This window comes from Clarias gariepinus, chromosome 2 (genome assembly GCF_024256425.1).
Source record: "Clarias gariepinus isolate MV-2021 ecotype Netherlands chromosome 2, CGAR_prim_01v2, whole genome shotgun sequence".
NCBI classification, from domain to species: Eukaryota; Metazoa; Chordata; class Actinopteri; order Siluriformes; family Clariidae; genus Clarias; species Clarias gariepinus.
In genome coordinates, this window is record NC_071101.1 from 1967501 (window position 1) to 1985000 (window position 17500).

Sequence of the window (17500 nt, forward strand, 5' to 3'; positions counted from 1 at the left end):
GTGAAGTGGAGTTGAGTATAATAGAGTGGAGTATAGTGGAGTATATTAGGGTGTAGTGGTGTGGAGTCTAGTGGAGTGAAGTTGTGTAGTGGAGTTGAGCATAGTAGAGTGTAGTGTAGTATGGTGGAGTGTAGTGAAGTATAATGGAGTAGAGTGTAGTGGAGTATAGTAGAGTGGAGTATAGTGGAGTGAAGTATAGTGGAGTGGAGTTCAGTGGAGTATAGTGGAGTGAAGTTGAGTAGTGGAGTCTAGTGGAGTATAGTGAGGTGTAGTGACGTGGAGTTGAGTATAGTAGAGTGCAGTGGAGTATAATAGAGTGGAGTATAGTGAGGTGTAGTGGAGTTGATTACAGTAGAGTGTAGTGGAGTATAATGGAGTGGAGTATAGTGAGATGTAGTGAAGTGGAGTTGAGTATAATAGAGTGAAGTATAGTGGAGTATATTAGGGTGTAGTGGTGTGGAGTCTAGTGGAGTGGAGTATAGTCGGTGTAGTGAAGTGGAGTTGAGTATAGTGGAGTAGAGTGGAGTATAGTAGAATGCAGTGGAGTAAAGTAAAGTGGAGTGTAGTATAGTGTTGTGTAGTGGAGTTGAGCATAGTAGAGTATAGTGTAGTATGTTGGAGTGTAGTGAAGTATAATGTGGTAGAGTATAGTGAAGTGTAGTGGAGTATAGTGGAGTTGAGTATAGTAGAGTGGAGTATAGTGGAGTGGAGTTCAGTGGAGTATAGTGGAGTGAAGTTGAGTAGTGGAGTATAATAGAGTGGAGTATAGTGAGGTGTAGTGAAGTGGAGTTGAGTATAATGGAGTGGAGTATAGTGGAGTGTAGTAAGAGTAATGTTTATTCTTCACTAATCTAATCAAGTACAAGTAAAAGTGAGGTGCAGTAAAGCTACTCATAGATGTACATTTAGTTCAAAAAGATACTCAAGTGAATGTAACTCATTACTACCCACCTGTCGGATATAATAATCTACTAATGCGCTACTTTTAGTATGTAAACAAACACCAATAGATATTAATTAGAAAAGATAAAGTGAATATTTTGACTGGGATTAGTTCATATTTTCACTTTGGCTGAAATAACAGCGCTGAAGTGGTATAAGTGAATTTTAACACGCTGGAGTGGTTTTAAGACAAATCTTCATCTTTATCCTTTTATCTACTTTTTCCATTTCTCATCTGTGATTCACTCTCCGATTACCGAACAGGGAGTGTATTTGTCTGACCACCAAAGAAGGACAACTTAGTGTAAACAAGGCGTAAGATACTCAACCTTACAGAATGGGATTTCTTTGTATTAATAAGTTAGACAGAGAGTTCTGCTGTACAGAGAGACACACAGACATGTACGTGGACTTCAACCTCAAATAATAATAATAATAATCATAATAATAATCATAATCATAATAATCATAATAATAATATCACTGATTACATTAAAGATCAGCAGATTCTTTTTAGATTTAACCTTTTAACCATTTATACAAACTCTTTAACCGTCAACAACACTAGTATAACAAACAACCAAAAGTATAAGCACCCCAGACCATCACACATACATATACGTATGTAATGTGCTCCATTGCAGTCTTCTTTGAAGGCCGTACGCTAGATATCGGAGCGTGTATGTGTGTGCATGCGTGCGTGCGTGTGTGGATTTGTGCTCATTAACACACTGAGCATTAGTGAGCTCAGGAGCTGATACTGGGATGTCGAGGAAGCTCCAGTTCATTCCAGTTCAGTCAGGGCTCTGTGCAGGACACTTGAGATCTTTCACACACACACACTAACATAACCTTCATGTCTCCATGGAGCTCCATTAACATGAGTTAGTGTAATACTATAGCATACAGAGTGTTTTCAGATTTGGGGGAAGATCCACATTTGGGTGTGATGACAAAGGCAGGGGTGCAGATACTATTGGTCACTGAGTGGATGGATATAAAAAAACTGAACTAAATCACAGACACACACACACACACACCAACCAGTTCACCCTCAATATAATTAATATATCAAATTATTTACTATTCACACAATCTATTTCTGAATGCGAGTTTGCATGAGCATTATTTGCATTATTATAAACTAAGTATTAAAAAACTATTTTTAAATACTCACTGTTCACTTAATGAGGTAATTAAGACAAATGTTGAAAGTGACACATTTTGAAGTGTCAGGCCAAATATCGGCTAATTTTGCATTTCATGAGAGCTACACATTCCCAAAAAGTTGGGACGCGTAGCAACAAGAGGCCGGAAAAGTTAAATGTACATATAAGAATCAGCTGGTGGACCAATTTGCAACTTATTAGATCAATTAGCAACATGAATGGGTAAAAAAAGAGCCTCTTAGAGTGGCAGTGTCTCTCAGAAGTCAATATGGGCAGAGGATCACCAATTCCCCCAACGCTGCGGCAAAAAATATTGGCTCCATATCAGAAAGGAGTTTCTTAGAGAAAAATTGCAAAGAGTTTGAACTTATCATCATCTACAAGCATAATAGGTTAGTAAGAATAACTTTATAGAGGTGTTTAAATTAGCGAAGGCGATGTCCGATGGAGTAATATGCTCTGGTCCCATCCCAATGAGACGTGGTGACATAACTTACAGCAGGTTATGGTCGCTGAACCGCTGGATGTCCAGGTGGTGCTCCGAAAACAACGTGGGCTTTATTGATAATTGGAAGACCTTTGAGGGCAAAGCTGGCCTGTTAGGGCGGGACGGTGTCCATCCCACTCGGGAAGGTGCTGCTCTCATTTCTTGTAGTATAGCTCATAGTCTCAGAAGAGGCCTAGTTAATCGGTGACAATCCAGAGCCCAGGCCAGGGAGCAGACAGACAGGCTAAACCAACCGTCTGCTAGCTGCATAGAGTCGTCACTCAGGGTTCACTCTATTGAGACTGTGTCTGTTCCCCGAGCTACAATCAAATTTAGAAAGACTCAGAAAGTCTGTTTTAGTAATTTAATTAGCATAAAGACCACAAACTTGGATCAGACTGAATGCGCAGCCGGCACCTCTGATCTGAAGCTAGGACTGTTAAATATTAGATCTCTCGCATCTAAAGCAGTTATAGTTAATGAAATTATCACAGATCAGGAGTTTGATATACTCTGTTTAACAGAAACCTGGATTAAACAGGACGAGTATGTAGCTCTAAATGAAGCTAGTCCTCCTGGATACAGCTACATACACCAGCCTCGGTTAACTGGTAGAGGAGGAGGCGTCGCAGTTATTCACAATGATAATCTGACTATTGTACAAAAACACAGACACAAATTTAATTCATTTGAAATTCTTTATAGTAACATAAGTGTATTTAACTATATTAAGTCAGCTCAGTCGATCCCGCTAATTGTCATTTACAGACCTCCAGGGCCGTACTCGGAATTTCTTAGTGAATTTGCAGATTTCCTCTCAAACCTAGTCGTTTTTGTAGACAAAGTGTTAATTGTTGGGGATTTTAATATTTATTTTGAAAACCCAGAAGACCCTCTGAGAACTGCATTTATGTCTATACTGGACTCGGTAGGAGTAAATCAGTGTGTAGTAGGACCCACTCATAAAGCAGGTCACACTTTAGATTTAATAATATTATTCGGATTAAGTATAAGAAATTTATTCACAATACCACTATCTGAAGTTATCTCAGATCACTATCTTGTCTCAATTCAAGTGTGTCACAATAATAATGTACGCACAGCGCCGCGCTACCGTATGAAACGTACATTTACATCAACTACCAAACAGAGTTTTATCAGTAATCTCCCAGAGTTCCCAACTTCGATTAGATCACCGTCTGAGCCCACAGAACTCGATCAGGCGACTGAATATTTAGAGTCGACATTTCGCTATACCCTAGATAATGTAGCTCCAGTCAAAAGAAAAATTATTAGAGATAAAAAACTTGCTCCCTGGTATAACGATCACACGCGCACTTTAAAACAGACCGCTCGGAAATTAGAACGTAAATGGCGTCAAACTAAATTACTAGTATTTCAAATAGCATGGAAGGAGAGCATCCTGAACTATAGAAAAGCTTTTAGTGTAGCTAGATCAACATATCTCTCCACTCTTATAGAAAATAACAAAAATAATTCTAGATTCTTATTTAATGCTGTAGCCAAATTAACCAGAAATAAGACCACTGCAGAAATCTCCACAACAACATCATGCAATAGTGAGGACTTCATGAACTTTTTTAATAATAAAATTGTAAATATTAGGCATAAAATTGAGGTTTTGAAACCGAACAATGTAATTGATGCAGATGTTAATCTAGCCATGTCAGATCAGAACCTAGAATACTTTACTCCCCTTGAAGAGAATGAACTAATTTCACTCATCTCTTCTTCAAATTCATCAACCTGTATATTAGATCCTGTACCGACACATTTTCTTAAACAGATAGTACCAGCAATAATAGAACCCCTGTTGAGAATAATTAATTCTTCACTCAGCATTGAGTATGCTCCAAAATCTTTTAAATTAGCAGTTATTAAACCAATAATTAAGAAACCTGACCTCGACCCCTGTCAGCTGTCCAGTTACAGACCAATATCAAACCTCCCCTTTATCTCTAAGATCCTGGAAAAGATAGTAGCGGAGCAGCTATGCTCATATATACATAGAAATGGCATACATGAACTGTATCAGTCAGGATTTAGGCCTTATCACAGTACAGAGACAGCGCTCGTTAAAGTAGTAAATGACATTCTATTGGCCTCTGATCAGGGTTGTGTAACTATGCTTGTATAACTCGACCTCAGTGCAGCTTTTGACACTGTTGATCACGCTATTCTTCTTCACAGATTAGAAAATGTAGTGGGAATTAAGGGTACAGCCCTCTCCTGGCTCAGATCCTATCTGACCCATCGTTATCAGTATGTAGACTTAAATGGTGATTATTCTGCATGTTCTCTAATGGAGTTTGGCGTTCCGCAGGGTTCAGTTTTAGGTCCACTGCTTTTTTCCCTTTACATGCTTCCTCTGGGCAACATAATCCGTAAGCATGGTATTAGTTTTCATTGTTATGCTGACGATACACAGTTATATGTCTCAGCAAAACCTGATGAGAAAAAACAGCTTACTAAAATTGAGCAATGTGTGCAGGACATAAGAAATTGGATGCTAATTAACTTCCTTCTGCTAAATCCGGATAAGACAGAAGTTCTAGTCATAGGACCGCATACAGCTAGGAGTAAAATTTTAGATCACACCGTAACTTTAGATGGCCTTTCTGTTCCATCAAATGCAACAGTGAAAGACCTTGGTGTGATTATTGATTCCAGCCTTTCATTTGAAGCACATGTAGATAATATTACCAGGATAGCATTCCTTCACCTCAGAAATATTGCCAGAATAAGAAATTTATTGTCGCTAAACGACGCAGAAAAACTAGTTCATGCTTTTATCACCTCTAGGTTGGACTATTGTAATGCCTTACTGTCTGGTTGTTCAGCTAGATGCATAAATAAGCTTCAGCTAGTCCAGAATGCAGCAGCGAGAGTCCTCACCAGAACCAGAAGATATGAGCACATCACCCCTATCTTATCTTCACTCCATTGGCTCCCTGTGAAATTTCACATTGATTTTAAAATACTACTCTTGACCTATAAAGCATTAAATGGTCTCGCGCCGCAGTACCTGAGCGAACTGCTAGTGTCTTACGATCCGCCACGCCTACTTCGATCAAAGGATGCAGGCTGCTTGTCAGTACCGCGTATTATGAAAAATACAGCTGGGGGCAGAGCTTTTTCTTACAAAGCCCCAAAGTTATGGAATAGTCTTCCAATTAGTGTTCGGGACTCAGACACAGTCTCAGTGTTTAAGTCCAGGCTAAAAACCTATTTATTTAGCCGAGCATTTTTATAAATAGATTTGCCTTAGGTAAAGGAGCAGATCTGGGGGACTCATGGACGTAGAGTATTATGGTGAACTGGTATGTTTGGATGCTGTCTTCCTCACTCTCATTGATCACTCAGGTTTGCTGAGGGTGAGGTGATTGTTTGCTTTACATGTCAGGAAGCCCTCATGTTTGTGTTTCCTTCTGGCTCTCCCTTTTAGTTATGATGTCATAGTTAGTCCTGCCGGAGTCTCTGCTTGCACTCTACAGTTAATATACATTCACATTATACATTGTGTGACTGTGACCATACCTAACTGCCATCTCTCTTCTTCTTCTCTTTCCCCCCCTCTTTCTTTTTCCTCTCTCCTCCTGTCTCCCCCTTTTACTCTTTCTCTCTCTCTGTCGAGCTACACATGTCGTTTCCGAGCTGCCAGTGATCCAGACTCCCTCTTCCCTCCGGACCTGTCTGACCCATCCTGGTGCCCCGCTTCTGGCTGAAGATCTCGTCACATGGATGCCCCGTGTGTCTCTCTGGGATGCGTCTGGTGTCTGGGAATGATTCTCTCTACCTAGAAGACGGTTCTGGCCTTGACTGGTGTTGGCAACTGTTTCTCTGGGGACTTGACAGTTCGATAGTTCATGACTGGAACTTCTTACAAGTCTACCTGGGTCTTCAATAACTACCTGGACTCCATATTAACATCAATTAACATCAGCTATTATAGCTGAACTGCCTCCCACCCTACACACTGTATAAATGCAGATCATTTACTGCTTTCTGTTTCACCCAGATGAGGATGGGTTCCCTGTTGAGTCTGGTTCCTCTCAAGGTTTCTTCCTATTACCATCTCAGGGAGTTTTTCCTTGCCACTGTCGCCCTCGGCTTGCTCACCAGGGACAAACTGACCATTTTGATTCATACAAATACACATTTCATACAAACTTAAATAATTCTTTTGACTATGTAAAGCTGCTTTGCGGCAATGAAAATTGCTAAAAGCGCTATACAAATAAAATTGAATTGAATTGAATTAATATCATCCGAAAATTCAAAGAATCTGGAACAATCTCTATGCGTAAGGGACAAGGTCGGAAGACCACACTGAATGCCCGTGATCTTCAGGCCCTTAGACGGCACTACATCACATACAGGAATGCTACTGGGACGCCATGTCATCTGGACTAAAGAGGACAGCTCTCAGTTCAGAAGCCTGCATCTCTGATGATCTGGGGTTGCATGAGTGTATGTGGCATGGGCAGCTTACACATCTGGAAGGGAACCATCAATGCTGAAAGGTGTATCCAAGTACTAGAACAACATATGCTCCCATCCAGATGTTGTGTCTTTCAGGGAAGACCTTGCATTTTCCAACATGACAATGCCAGACCACATTCTGCATCAATTACAACATCATGGCTGCGTAGGAGAAGGATCCGGGTACTGAAATGGCCAGTCTGCAGTCCAGATCTTTCATCCATAGAAAACATTTGGTGCATCATAAAGAGGAAGATGCGACAAAGAAGACCTGAGACAGTCGAACAACTAGAAGCCTGTATTAGACAAGAATGAGACAACATTCCTATTCCTAAACCTGACCAACTTGTCTCCTCAGTCCCTAGACGTTTGCAGACGGTTATAAAAAGAAGAGGCGATTCCACACAGGGGTAAACATGGCCTTGTCCAACTTTTTGGAGATGTGTTGATGCCATGAAATTTAAAATCAACTTATTTTTCCCTTAAAAAGATACATTTTCTCAGTTTAAACATTTGATGTGTCATCTATGTTGTGGTCTGAATAAAATATTGAAATTTGGAACTTCCACATCATTGCATTCTGTTTTTATTCACAATTTGTACCGTGTCCCAACTTTTTTGGAATCGGGTTTGTAATAATACAAATAATATTATACACATAATATATATAATAATATAATAATATTAGTTCTGAGCGAGTAATCTGATTGGCCGAGAGGCGTTATTTTCTGAGTGCTGATAACAGACAGTAACAGCACTGTGAGGTGTAACTCTGTGTATGAGTGGGCGTGTCCCAGGTGTTGTCCAGTGGTTAATGACACTAACTGTGTGTCTCAGCGTGGGTGAGAGTAGGTCTGTACGGTCTGCAGTACTGAGGAGAGAGCAGCTGTCTGACTAAACCCACATTCACACCCAGTCACAGAAGCACTTTCAGTAAGAACACACATCTGATAACGTTATGGCGTCTTAAACAACACGCCGTCTCTGCACTAATCACTTCTAAGTCCTTCTGAGTCGCCTCTGAACCGTCCGCGTTGTTCTGTTCACGGCTAATGCTTAGCTACAAAGCTAACTAGCGTCTAACACAAGGCTGAATCCCAAATCCCTCTCTAACCCCTGATCAAGGGCACTACTCGGAGCGTGGAACTGTACACCCTACATAGTGCACTAGATTTCCATTTAGCACTATCTGGGATTGGACCCCAGAACCCTGAAATTAACGGAGCTGATATTCTAAAGTGTAATAAGTGTAAATATAGAGTAGGACTGTCCACCACCTCCATGGTTTATTCTCATCACCTTCTGACTACAGAGTACCGCTAGGAGTTTAACACCACTCTCACCAGCCAGCTCCGCAAGTCGCGGTTAGTTAGTTACATATCTGAAGGATATGCGTTAGATATAAAAGGATATTTGTGGGCGGAGCTAAATAACTGGTTAAATATCGATATCACACTCAAGGTCGTGCTGTTGTGCTAAATATCAGTGCAGCTGTGAGAGATGCGCCATCGTGCATACAAACACCTGAAAAAAATCACAATCATGAAATATTTATTGTATTGTCTTTTTAATATCAAACTTTTTCATTCACCTCACGGTAGCTACCCGCTTGCTAACCCCAGAACCACTTACTGAGACTTTTGACGACTGTGTACACTTTGTGACGTTTTATATGATCACAGATACGACAAGCGTGCTCCAGACTTAAGTGTGAACGCTCAGCGGTGAAGTGTTGCCTCCATCTAAAGAACCGCTCATACGCGTCCTGGTTCTGGTCCAGGAACACGAGATGTTCTGCCAGTTCCTGAGGAGATTTGAAATCATCCACATGAATGAAGGAACCCGCTGGAACGAGCTCCTCGTAGTTCTCCCTGGGCGGACCGAGCACCACAGGAACCGCGCCGACTCTCATGGGATTAAAGAGCTTCTCGGTGATGTAGTCTTTGTGGATGGAGTTCTCGAAGGAGAGGTAGAACTTACAGCTGGACATGACGCTGTGATACTCCTGTAGACCCAGTGGCCTTTCAAACGCCCCGCCGTAGGTGTGTACTGTGAGGTGTTTGCTAAGTTCTCGATAATATTGGACTCGTCTGAAGCGCATGTTCCAGTGGGTGACGATCCAGCACACTAACTTGTCCTTCGGTGGGATTTTAAAAGCTTTTTGACGATCCTCAGATGCTTCCACGATTCTCTCGTAAGAAACCCAGACGTCCGAGTCTCTGCGGTAGCTCGCCGTCAGGTTGAACAACCCGTCCAGATGAGCTCGTCTCCTGGAGTTCCCCGGAGACTCCATGTTCATCCAGACCCACTTCTGCAGCGGTGGTCTCCTCATCCTCAGCAGCTCCGAGAGATTACCCTGGACGTCTTTGTGGTGAAACATCACCCCATCTGCTTTGTCGTACTCGCGCCGGTCGGCTGTTAAACGACAGCCGATGATCTGGAACAGCTTGGAGCAGGACTGGAGCCCGGCCCGATGCCCATACGGCCACCGCCAAATCAAAACCACGGTGCTGCGGTCCGGCGTTCTCCTCCCGGCTGGAGATTTGTCGTCTTTAGAATGGTTGCAGTTGGACGTTCCATCGCTACACCGAGGCGTCTGTGCGGACGGCGTGTACAGAGCGTAGAATAATCCCTCGGAGCAGAGCAGCGCGACGAGCACCAGGAGAAGCGTGCGGCGTCCCAGCGGACGCTCGGACTTCATCATGTACTCCTGAGGGGGAGGTAATACACCAACACTAATTACTTGGAATTATGGGTAATAATAATGCTATTAATTAATTCTGTATAGCTGAATAAGTATATTCTGTATAGCTGTACAGCTGTCTCATATTTTTCTTTTTTTTATATTTTTCTTATATTGTATATTTTGTACTGTACAGTTATGTTATTTTATTTTGATTTTATATTTTATTTTTTTCTTTCCTAGTTAAAATTTCTTCTGTTTTTCATTTTTTTTATATTTATTTCCTATTCTTTAGTCTTTTATTTTAAGGTCACCAGCAGTTGTCTAAGCATTTCACTGCATATCGTACTGTGTATGACTGTGTATCTGACAAATAACATTTGAATTTAAACTTGAAAAATTTGAATTTAGCATTTCTATTAATTAATTAATTATTTCCTAATTAGTATAGTAATAAATATAGTATTTATTTACTATTAATATAGTATTTCATAATTAATATAGGAGTTAAAATAGTATTTAATTACTGAATCTCATTTCATATAAAAAAAAAATTGTAAAAATGTTTCCTGTGTGAAAAAAATATTTAAATATTATTCCTTATTAAAAAAGCATAAACTCTGGGTTTACTATATGTGTATTTAAATAATAAATAACTTAAATTTAAAACAAGAAAAAAATATTTTTAATTATATACTCAGCAAAAAAAGAAACGTCCTCTGACTTTCAACTGTTTTTACTTTCAGTAAACTTAATGTGTAAATATTTGTATGAACACTAAAAGAGTCAACACCATAAGACATAAACTAAAAATGTTTCCCAATGTGTCCCTGAATGAAGGGAGGCTCAAAATCTAAAGTACCAGTCAGTATCTGGTGGCCACCAGCTGCTTGAAGTACTGCAGTGCATCTCCTCCTCATGGACTGCCTATTGCGGACAGTCTGAGCACTGATGGAGGGATTGTGTGTTCCTGGTGTGACTCGGCCAGTTGTTGTGGCCATCCTGTACCTGTCACGCGGGTGTGATATTCGGATGTACCCATCCTGTGCAGGTGTCGTTACACGTGGTCTTCCACTGCGAGGATGATCAGCCGTCCTTCCTGTCTCCCTGTAGCGCCGTCTTAGGCGTCTCACGGTGCGGACGTGGCGATTTATTGCCCTAGCCACATCAGCGGTCCTCATGCCTCCCTGCAGCATGCCTAATGCACGTTCACGCAGATGAGCAGGGACCCTGGGCATCTTTCTTTGGGTGTTTTTCACAGTCGGTAGACAAGTCTCTTTAGTGTCCTGCGTTTTTAGAACTGTGACCTTAAATGCCTACTTTCTGTAAGCTGTTAAGGTCTTAACGACCATTCCACAGGTGCATGTTAATTAATTTATTATGGTTAATTGAACATGCATGGAAAACATTGTTTAAACCCTTTACAATGAAGATCTGTAAAGTTATTTGGATTTTTACAACATTATTGTTACAACATTTATTTCCTAATTTATTTGAATTTATAACTCTATATTATAAATGTACAGTATTAACAAACACCTTCATATCGACTATTTAAATGCCAATTAGACATGTTCATGTCCAGCATGTTACTGAACTCTGAGAATGAACTCGGTGTGAATAAATATTGGCACCTGGCAGTCACATGACTTGATAAATTCAACTAATGCTGAAATTGCATAGATAGATAGATAGACAGACAGACAGACAGATTACCTCACTCGGCTGATAGTCAGGGTTTCAGTGCTCTGTGTGTGTGTGTGTGTGTGTACAGATCTGCAGTGTCTGTTACACTCAGGTTTAGTCACTCTGCTCTTTCAGTGAGCAAATTTTAGTGTGTGTGTATTAGTGTGTGTGTGTGTGTGTGTGTGTATGCCTGTGTGCATAAAGGGTGTATTATGTATAGTATAATCACATGCATGAGACAAACCGGTTCAAGTTTGCAAAAAAGTATCAAATTTCACTTTATAGACTTTAACTGTATGAAACTTGTGTGTGTGTGTGTGTGTGTGTGTGTGTGTGTGTGTGACGTATAGGTACGTATAAAGAGGACAGGTGTTCATTACTATCGCAGCAGCTCTTACACCAGACTCAAACCTTTCCGGTTTCGGATCTTAAACCTGGAGGTATGAGATTCATTATCGTGTTTTAAAAGTTATTTACAATCTTCCAAAATAAATTTATGATTTATTGTTGAGTTAAACTTGGTTGCTGCGTGGACGGTAACTCCTGCAGTGATTAATGCAGTTCAGCAGAAACAAGTTACTCAACCCAGCCTGGTGCAGTGAGGAGCTCCTCATTTCTTACACACCCGAGTCAGAAAACAACTAAAGGAGATTACTGAAACTACTAACACTGGGTTAAGACCTGCGTTAAAACACTATTAATAAAACCTGGAAGGACAGTGGACGGAAAAACATCCTGAATGTGTCCATGAGAGAAGCACTTATCAGTGAGACTCATCAGAAAACAAAGTCTTCAGTTTGTTAGGGATCATAAAGACTGGACTTTGGAGTGATGTACAAAGGTCATGTGACCTGATGAGTCCAGACTGAGCCTATTCCAGAGTGATGGACATCATTTTCACACACGGAGTCCAGATCTAAACCACACTGAGAATCTTTGAGACAAGGCTTTACAAACTTTACGACTCTCACATCATTAACACAAGATCTTGGAGAGAAATTAATGTGACAATAAATGTTGTGACATTATACAAGTTTATTGATAAGTCCACGCCGTAATCAAAGCAAAATTTAATATAAGAGTTAGTGACTTTTTTTTAAATATTATTAACATATAAAAATATTTATGTATTTTATTCTCTATACCCATTAATGATTATATGTGTTTTACCTGTACAGCATCTTATATTTAAGTATACCTTTCATTTTAAGTAACATATGAGTATATTTTTCAAAATATAAATTTAGTTTTAATTATATAATTAAGTGTTGTTTTTTTATTAAAGATTATTTTGTGATCTTATAATTTTTAATTATATATTATTTTTAAAAAAAATTCCCATCTGGTTTTGTTATTTACTTAGTGTCTTGTGTACTCCCAACGCCAGAGGGCGCCATCATCAGGATCTCTAACACACTGAGAAAGCGGAAGTGATGGAGGGCGAGTCTCAAACTCGCGCGCCCATTCAGTCCGAAGTGCACTAAGCACCGCAGGCTGAAACGACGTCAGTTTTTACGTGACGCGCGTGCACAGGAAGTCGTTTGTAACCGGGAGCTGTTAGCTTAGCATGCTAACTGTCCGAGTGGTTAGGTTACTTTATTAGCTAGCTAGCTTCATGCTAATATGGATTCAGCGGAAATGAACATAATGAAGCTTTTTTTTGTACATTTTTAATTAGTTTAAGCCTTTAACCCGGGTCACGTTTCAGTTAAGCGAGTGCGTGTGTTCCAAACAGCTCTCTCCTGCCTGTACAGCTGCACTCCACACGCTGTGTTAGCACGCACATCACACACTCTTATCTAGTGCACTAGTCTCTGAGCACGGCGGGGTTTGGAACGGAGCCGGAGCTGATCTGAGGTAAGTCCAGAAAGGCTTGAACTATTATTATTATTTTATTAAATCACAAAACATTACAACTACACTATTAAAAATATAAAAGATACAAGATTCAGGTATAAAAGACTGAATTATGTAAATAACTATCCACAGGTAAATAGAAGTTATACAATATAAGCAACCTTAAAAAAAAAATAAACAAGTAAATAATAACACTAGAGAGAGTAAACTAACAAGTAAACAGACAAATAAATAACTTTAAAAAGGAGTAATTAAATAAAATAAATAGCAAAAAAAAAAAATCAGTGTTCCATCAGCTAAATTAGAATGTTGAGACAATAACATTAGACTTATGATTTAAGGAGTTTAAGGAGCTGATTTAGAAAAAAATACATTTATTAATTTAGAATTTAGCCATTAAAATATAAAAGTTGACGATGTATTCAAGTGATTTGTTGCTGTGACCGAAATAGATAATCCTTTAGTGTAAAATTATAAGATTACAGAATAAAACTTCTTTAACCGTGTTAGAAATAAGAAATTTATATGAAATGAGCCATAATTTTATTATGATATTATCAATTATTGAGGCCCAATAAAATGTACTTTTTCGTAACATTCTTGTTTAAATTATGAATGCTTTGACGTATATGTTTATTATTATTATATTTTCCATCAGTGATGCGAACACCTCCAATTGTTGGTTTATCATGCGTAGTTACTATCTCACACAAACTAAGATGAGATTTATAAAGTTGTAATAAGCCACTTATATAACTTAATAGCATTAATCACTGATTTATATTCTCTAATTGGAATTTAAGAATCAATTTGTTTATAAATTGTTCATATGCAAGTACAGAACCTGAATCATATAGAAGCAAAGATATGTGATCAATACCTCTTAGATGTAATTTGGTAAGAAAAAAGTGACTTCCTTTGGACGGTAATATTAGCGTTGTTCCATAATAAAGCTCTCTGTATTTAGAGAAATTATGGACATGACAGATGTTCCAGGCTAACAGAGCTTGCTGGTGGAATTGAGACAGTTTAATAGGCTAATCTGCATGAAGAAAAATCACAAGACGGCAAAAATATTAACCCACTAATTTTGCTGAAAATGTGAGATGGTATTAAAAAAACAACATAAAAACATAGGGTTTATTAGACTTTTTTTTAACCAATTAACCTTTAACACATGGTTGACATCATGAAAGTCTAATACTTAAAAATTGAATAAAATTTTATTTACCACTTTACAATTGTTAACTTTAATATATAAAGAAAGGGCCGGGTAAACAAAACGAGAAAAACCTTCTGCTTTAGAAAAGAGTACTCTTCCATGAATAGACAAAACTCTTGGTAGTCAGTTATTACACACATTAGACACTCTCTACAGTCTGTGGGAAAAGTTTAGCTGTCGTCTCTTAGCCACACATGTCCAAATAGACATGCTCAAATATTTAACAGTATTTTTAACAGGTCTAATTACATTTGTGGTGCCAGAAAGGCTTTAGTGGGATTAATCTTGTGTTGGTGTGTGAAGTCAGGTGGGTCACGTGGGATATGGGCGTGGTTATCACTGAATGGCAAAAAAGTAACACAAATATGTAAATCACGAGAGAAGTAAAGTTTAGGCTGTAGGGACAAGTTTTATTGAAATATCTAATGAAGTATCACTCTAATTACGCTTCCTATAGAACTATACTGTAATTACGCTTCTTATAAAACTACACTTTCATAGTGATATCACATTGGGTGGTGACTGGTGATTCCCATCTCTACTAACTACACAACCTTCAAAACTACACTCTAACTACACCACAACCAGACTTACTAAAAAACTACAAAAGTTTTTTATGTTATAACCTAAACGTACATTACCATTTGCATTATTTCTATTTTTCAGAGTCGCTAAACCGCGGTGTGACGACACATGGCTTTGCGGCAGATCCTGTTTTCACTCTGGCCACGCGGGAGCCGATTATCACGACCAGTTATTGTGTTTAGATCCTTCAGTTTTACAAAAGCAAACTATCATGAAACAAAAACTGACTCAACGGATGATAAAACGGACACTTCGTCTGTTTCTTCAGGTTCTGAGAACAAGTCATTGTTGGAGAACCTCAGCGTGCTCGGCGTGGACCTGCAGATGGCGCGGCGCAGACAACCCGGCGTTTTCCGCAAAATCCAAACAAACGAGCAAGGATTGATTTATTTCCTTGAACATAAAGGTGCGAGCCGTGATATCATCGCCAGCATAATCTCCCGTTTTCCACGAGCCATAACGAGATCGGAGGAACACCTGGAGGAGCGCTGGCGTCTGTGGCGCGGCATCTTCAACAGCGATGCCGAGGTTGTCAAGATCCTAAACCGTTCTCCAGAGTCGTTCTTCCGCTCAAGCGATAACGGCAACCTGGAGAAGAACATACATTACCTGAGTTCATTGGGGATAAAGCCTAAAGATCTTCACCGTCTTCTAACCATGGCACCGAGGATCTTCTCGAACTCTTTGGCTCTGAACCGGATGATGGTGGAGCTCCTGGAGAATGTGTGCATGAGCCTTGGCGGTATCGACAGTGAAAAGTTCGCCCGCACCGTCATTTCCAGGAACGTGTATATCCTGATTCGGAGCACGAAGCGCGTCAGTTCCAACATCCAGTTCCTCTTGAGTGTGCTGGAGCTCAGTAACGAGGAGGCGCTCAAGCTTCTGCAGAGTCACGGCGCCAAAATCCTCGACCTGTCGCATGAGAGTATGAAGGCCAACTTCAGAAACCTGCAGCTGAAGCTCAAGTCTCTGGGTTGCAGCGAGGTGCAAGTGAGGGAGCTCATTCTGAACTACGCTCCCATACTCTTCGTCTCCTCAGACACGTTGAACCAGAAGCTGGACTGCCTGATCGAAAATGGGATCGACATCAGAAGCATCATAGAGAAGCCAAAAGTGCTGGACTACAGCGTCGCCACTCTAAAGCAGCGTCTGCACGAGCTGAACCAACTCGGTTATGACTTCAGTGTGAACGGAATCAGCGTCCTGGATTTGAGCAACAAGCGTTTTAAAGCAAAAATGGAGAAACTACTAGAACTTGGGGTGTAAGAGGGTGTCAGATGACTAGGGCTTTAAAAACCTGGGGGTCCCAAGAGTGAGCCTTGAGGCACGACCTGGGATTCTCACACTTAGCCACCATGTCTAGTAGATGGTTTTGAATTTGCTCAAGTGCTAAGCAGGTTTGCTAGCATGCATTTGTGATTATTGATGGTTCTCCAAGGGGGCCAGTGATCTGCCAGGTATGGTATACTATAGAGCCAAAAGTATGTCATTATCCATATTAGGTTCTTCTGTTACCACAAATTACAAGAACCAAGAGACCTGACCACTTATCCAGCATGACCATGCCTCTGTGAGATCCACAAAGTCTGGTGTGTCAAAGTTGGAAGAATATGGAAGAACTCAAGTATTACACAGAAACCTGAGATGGAACTCAACCCCCCACTGACTTTGGAATGAACTGGAGCCTCTTCAATATCACGACTAATGCCTCCTGTAGAGTGTGTGAATAAACACGTATATTGAAAAACCTTCGCAAAAGAGAAGAGTAAATCTGAAACGGGATGTTCTTCAAGAACAATCAGACTACTTGTATCCTTATTGTTAACATTGTTCAGGTAATTTTTGTTTGAAAACACGTTTATCCATCATGTTCCTACATCCAGCTCCAGCGCAGGTTGAGCTCTTATGGAAGAAGAAGAGGAACATCTCTCAAGAATTTAAATACATTTTATTTATATACATTAAAAATGTATACGTACAATAAGTTATCGGACTGACATGGCATCAGGGAGTTGTGTGACCTGGAAGGAGGTTAATTAGAGCTAGAATGCTAGCTCATGTGCCTGAATTATCAGGAAATTGTGATTTATATTAGGAAATTTTTATGTTTAATTATATTTATGGAATATTTTTCTGTGGCGTTTAAGAAGTAAACATACTGAGTACTAAGTGAAACAACACTGAAGGATATAATGTAAAGTATTAAATTGTCTTGGAATTAAAGTTATTTTTTTAAAGAACTAATTAATCAGTCTCTGTTTTATTGTATTTACATATTATTTATAGAAAAGTCTAACATAAAAACATAAAGTGATGAGGATTTAGTTCAGTTTAGCTTCTTCAATGACGGTTGTACCTGTTGAATG

At 39.7% G+C, this 17500-nt stretch overlaps 2 protein-coding genes across 2 annotated transcripts; one reads left to right on the top strand and one right to left on the bottom strand.

Annotated features, from left to right (window-relative positions):
- Nucleotides 1–8713: 8713 nt before the first annotated feature.
- On the bottom strand, nucleotides 8714–9802 carry LOC128518065 (4-galactosyl-N-acetylglucosaminide 3-alpha-L-fucosyltransferase 9-like). The gene has a single exon (XM_053491206.1). It carries the CDS (start codon nucleotides 9800–9802, stop codon nucleotides 8714–8716), a length of 1089 nt encoding a protein of 362 aa, XP_053347181.1.
- A 3174-nt stretch (nucleotides 9803–12976) lies between these two features.
- LOC128518064 (transcription termination factor 1b, mitochondrial) lies at nucleotides 12977–17363 on the top strand. Its single transcript, XM_053491205.1, has 2 exons — nucleotides 12977–13327; nucleotides 15216–17363. Exon 2 carries the CDS (start codon nucleotides 15243–15245, stop codon nucleotides 16398–16400), a length of 1158 nt encoding a protein of 385 aa, XP_053347180.1. The 5' UTR covers nucleotides 12977–13327; nucleotides 15216–15242; the 3' UTR covers nucleotides 16401–17363.
- The last annotated feature ends 137 nt before the right edge of the window (nucleotides 17364–17500 follow it).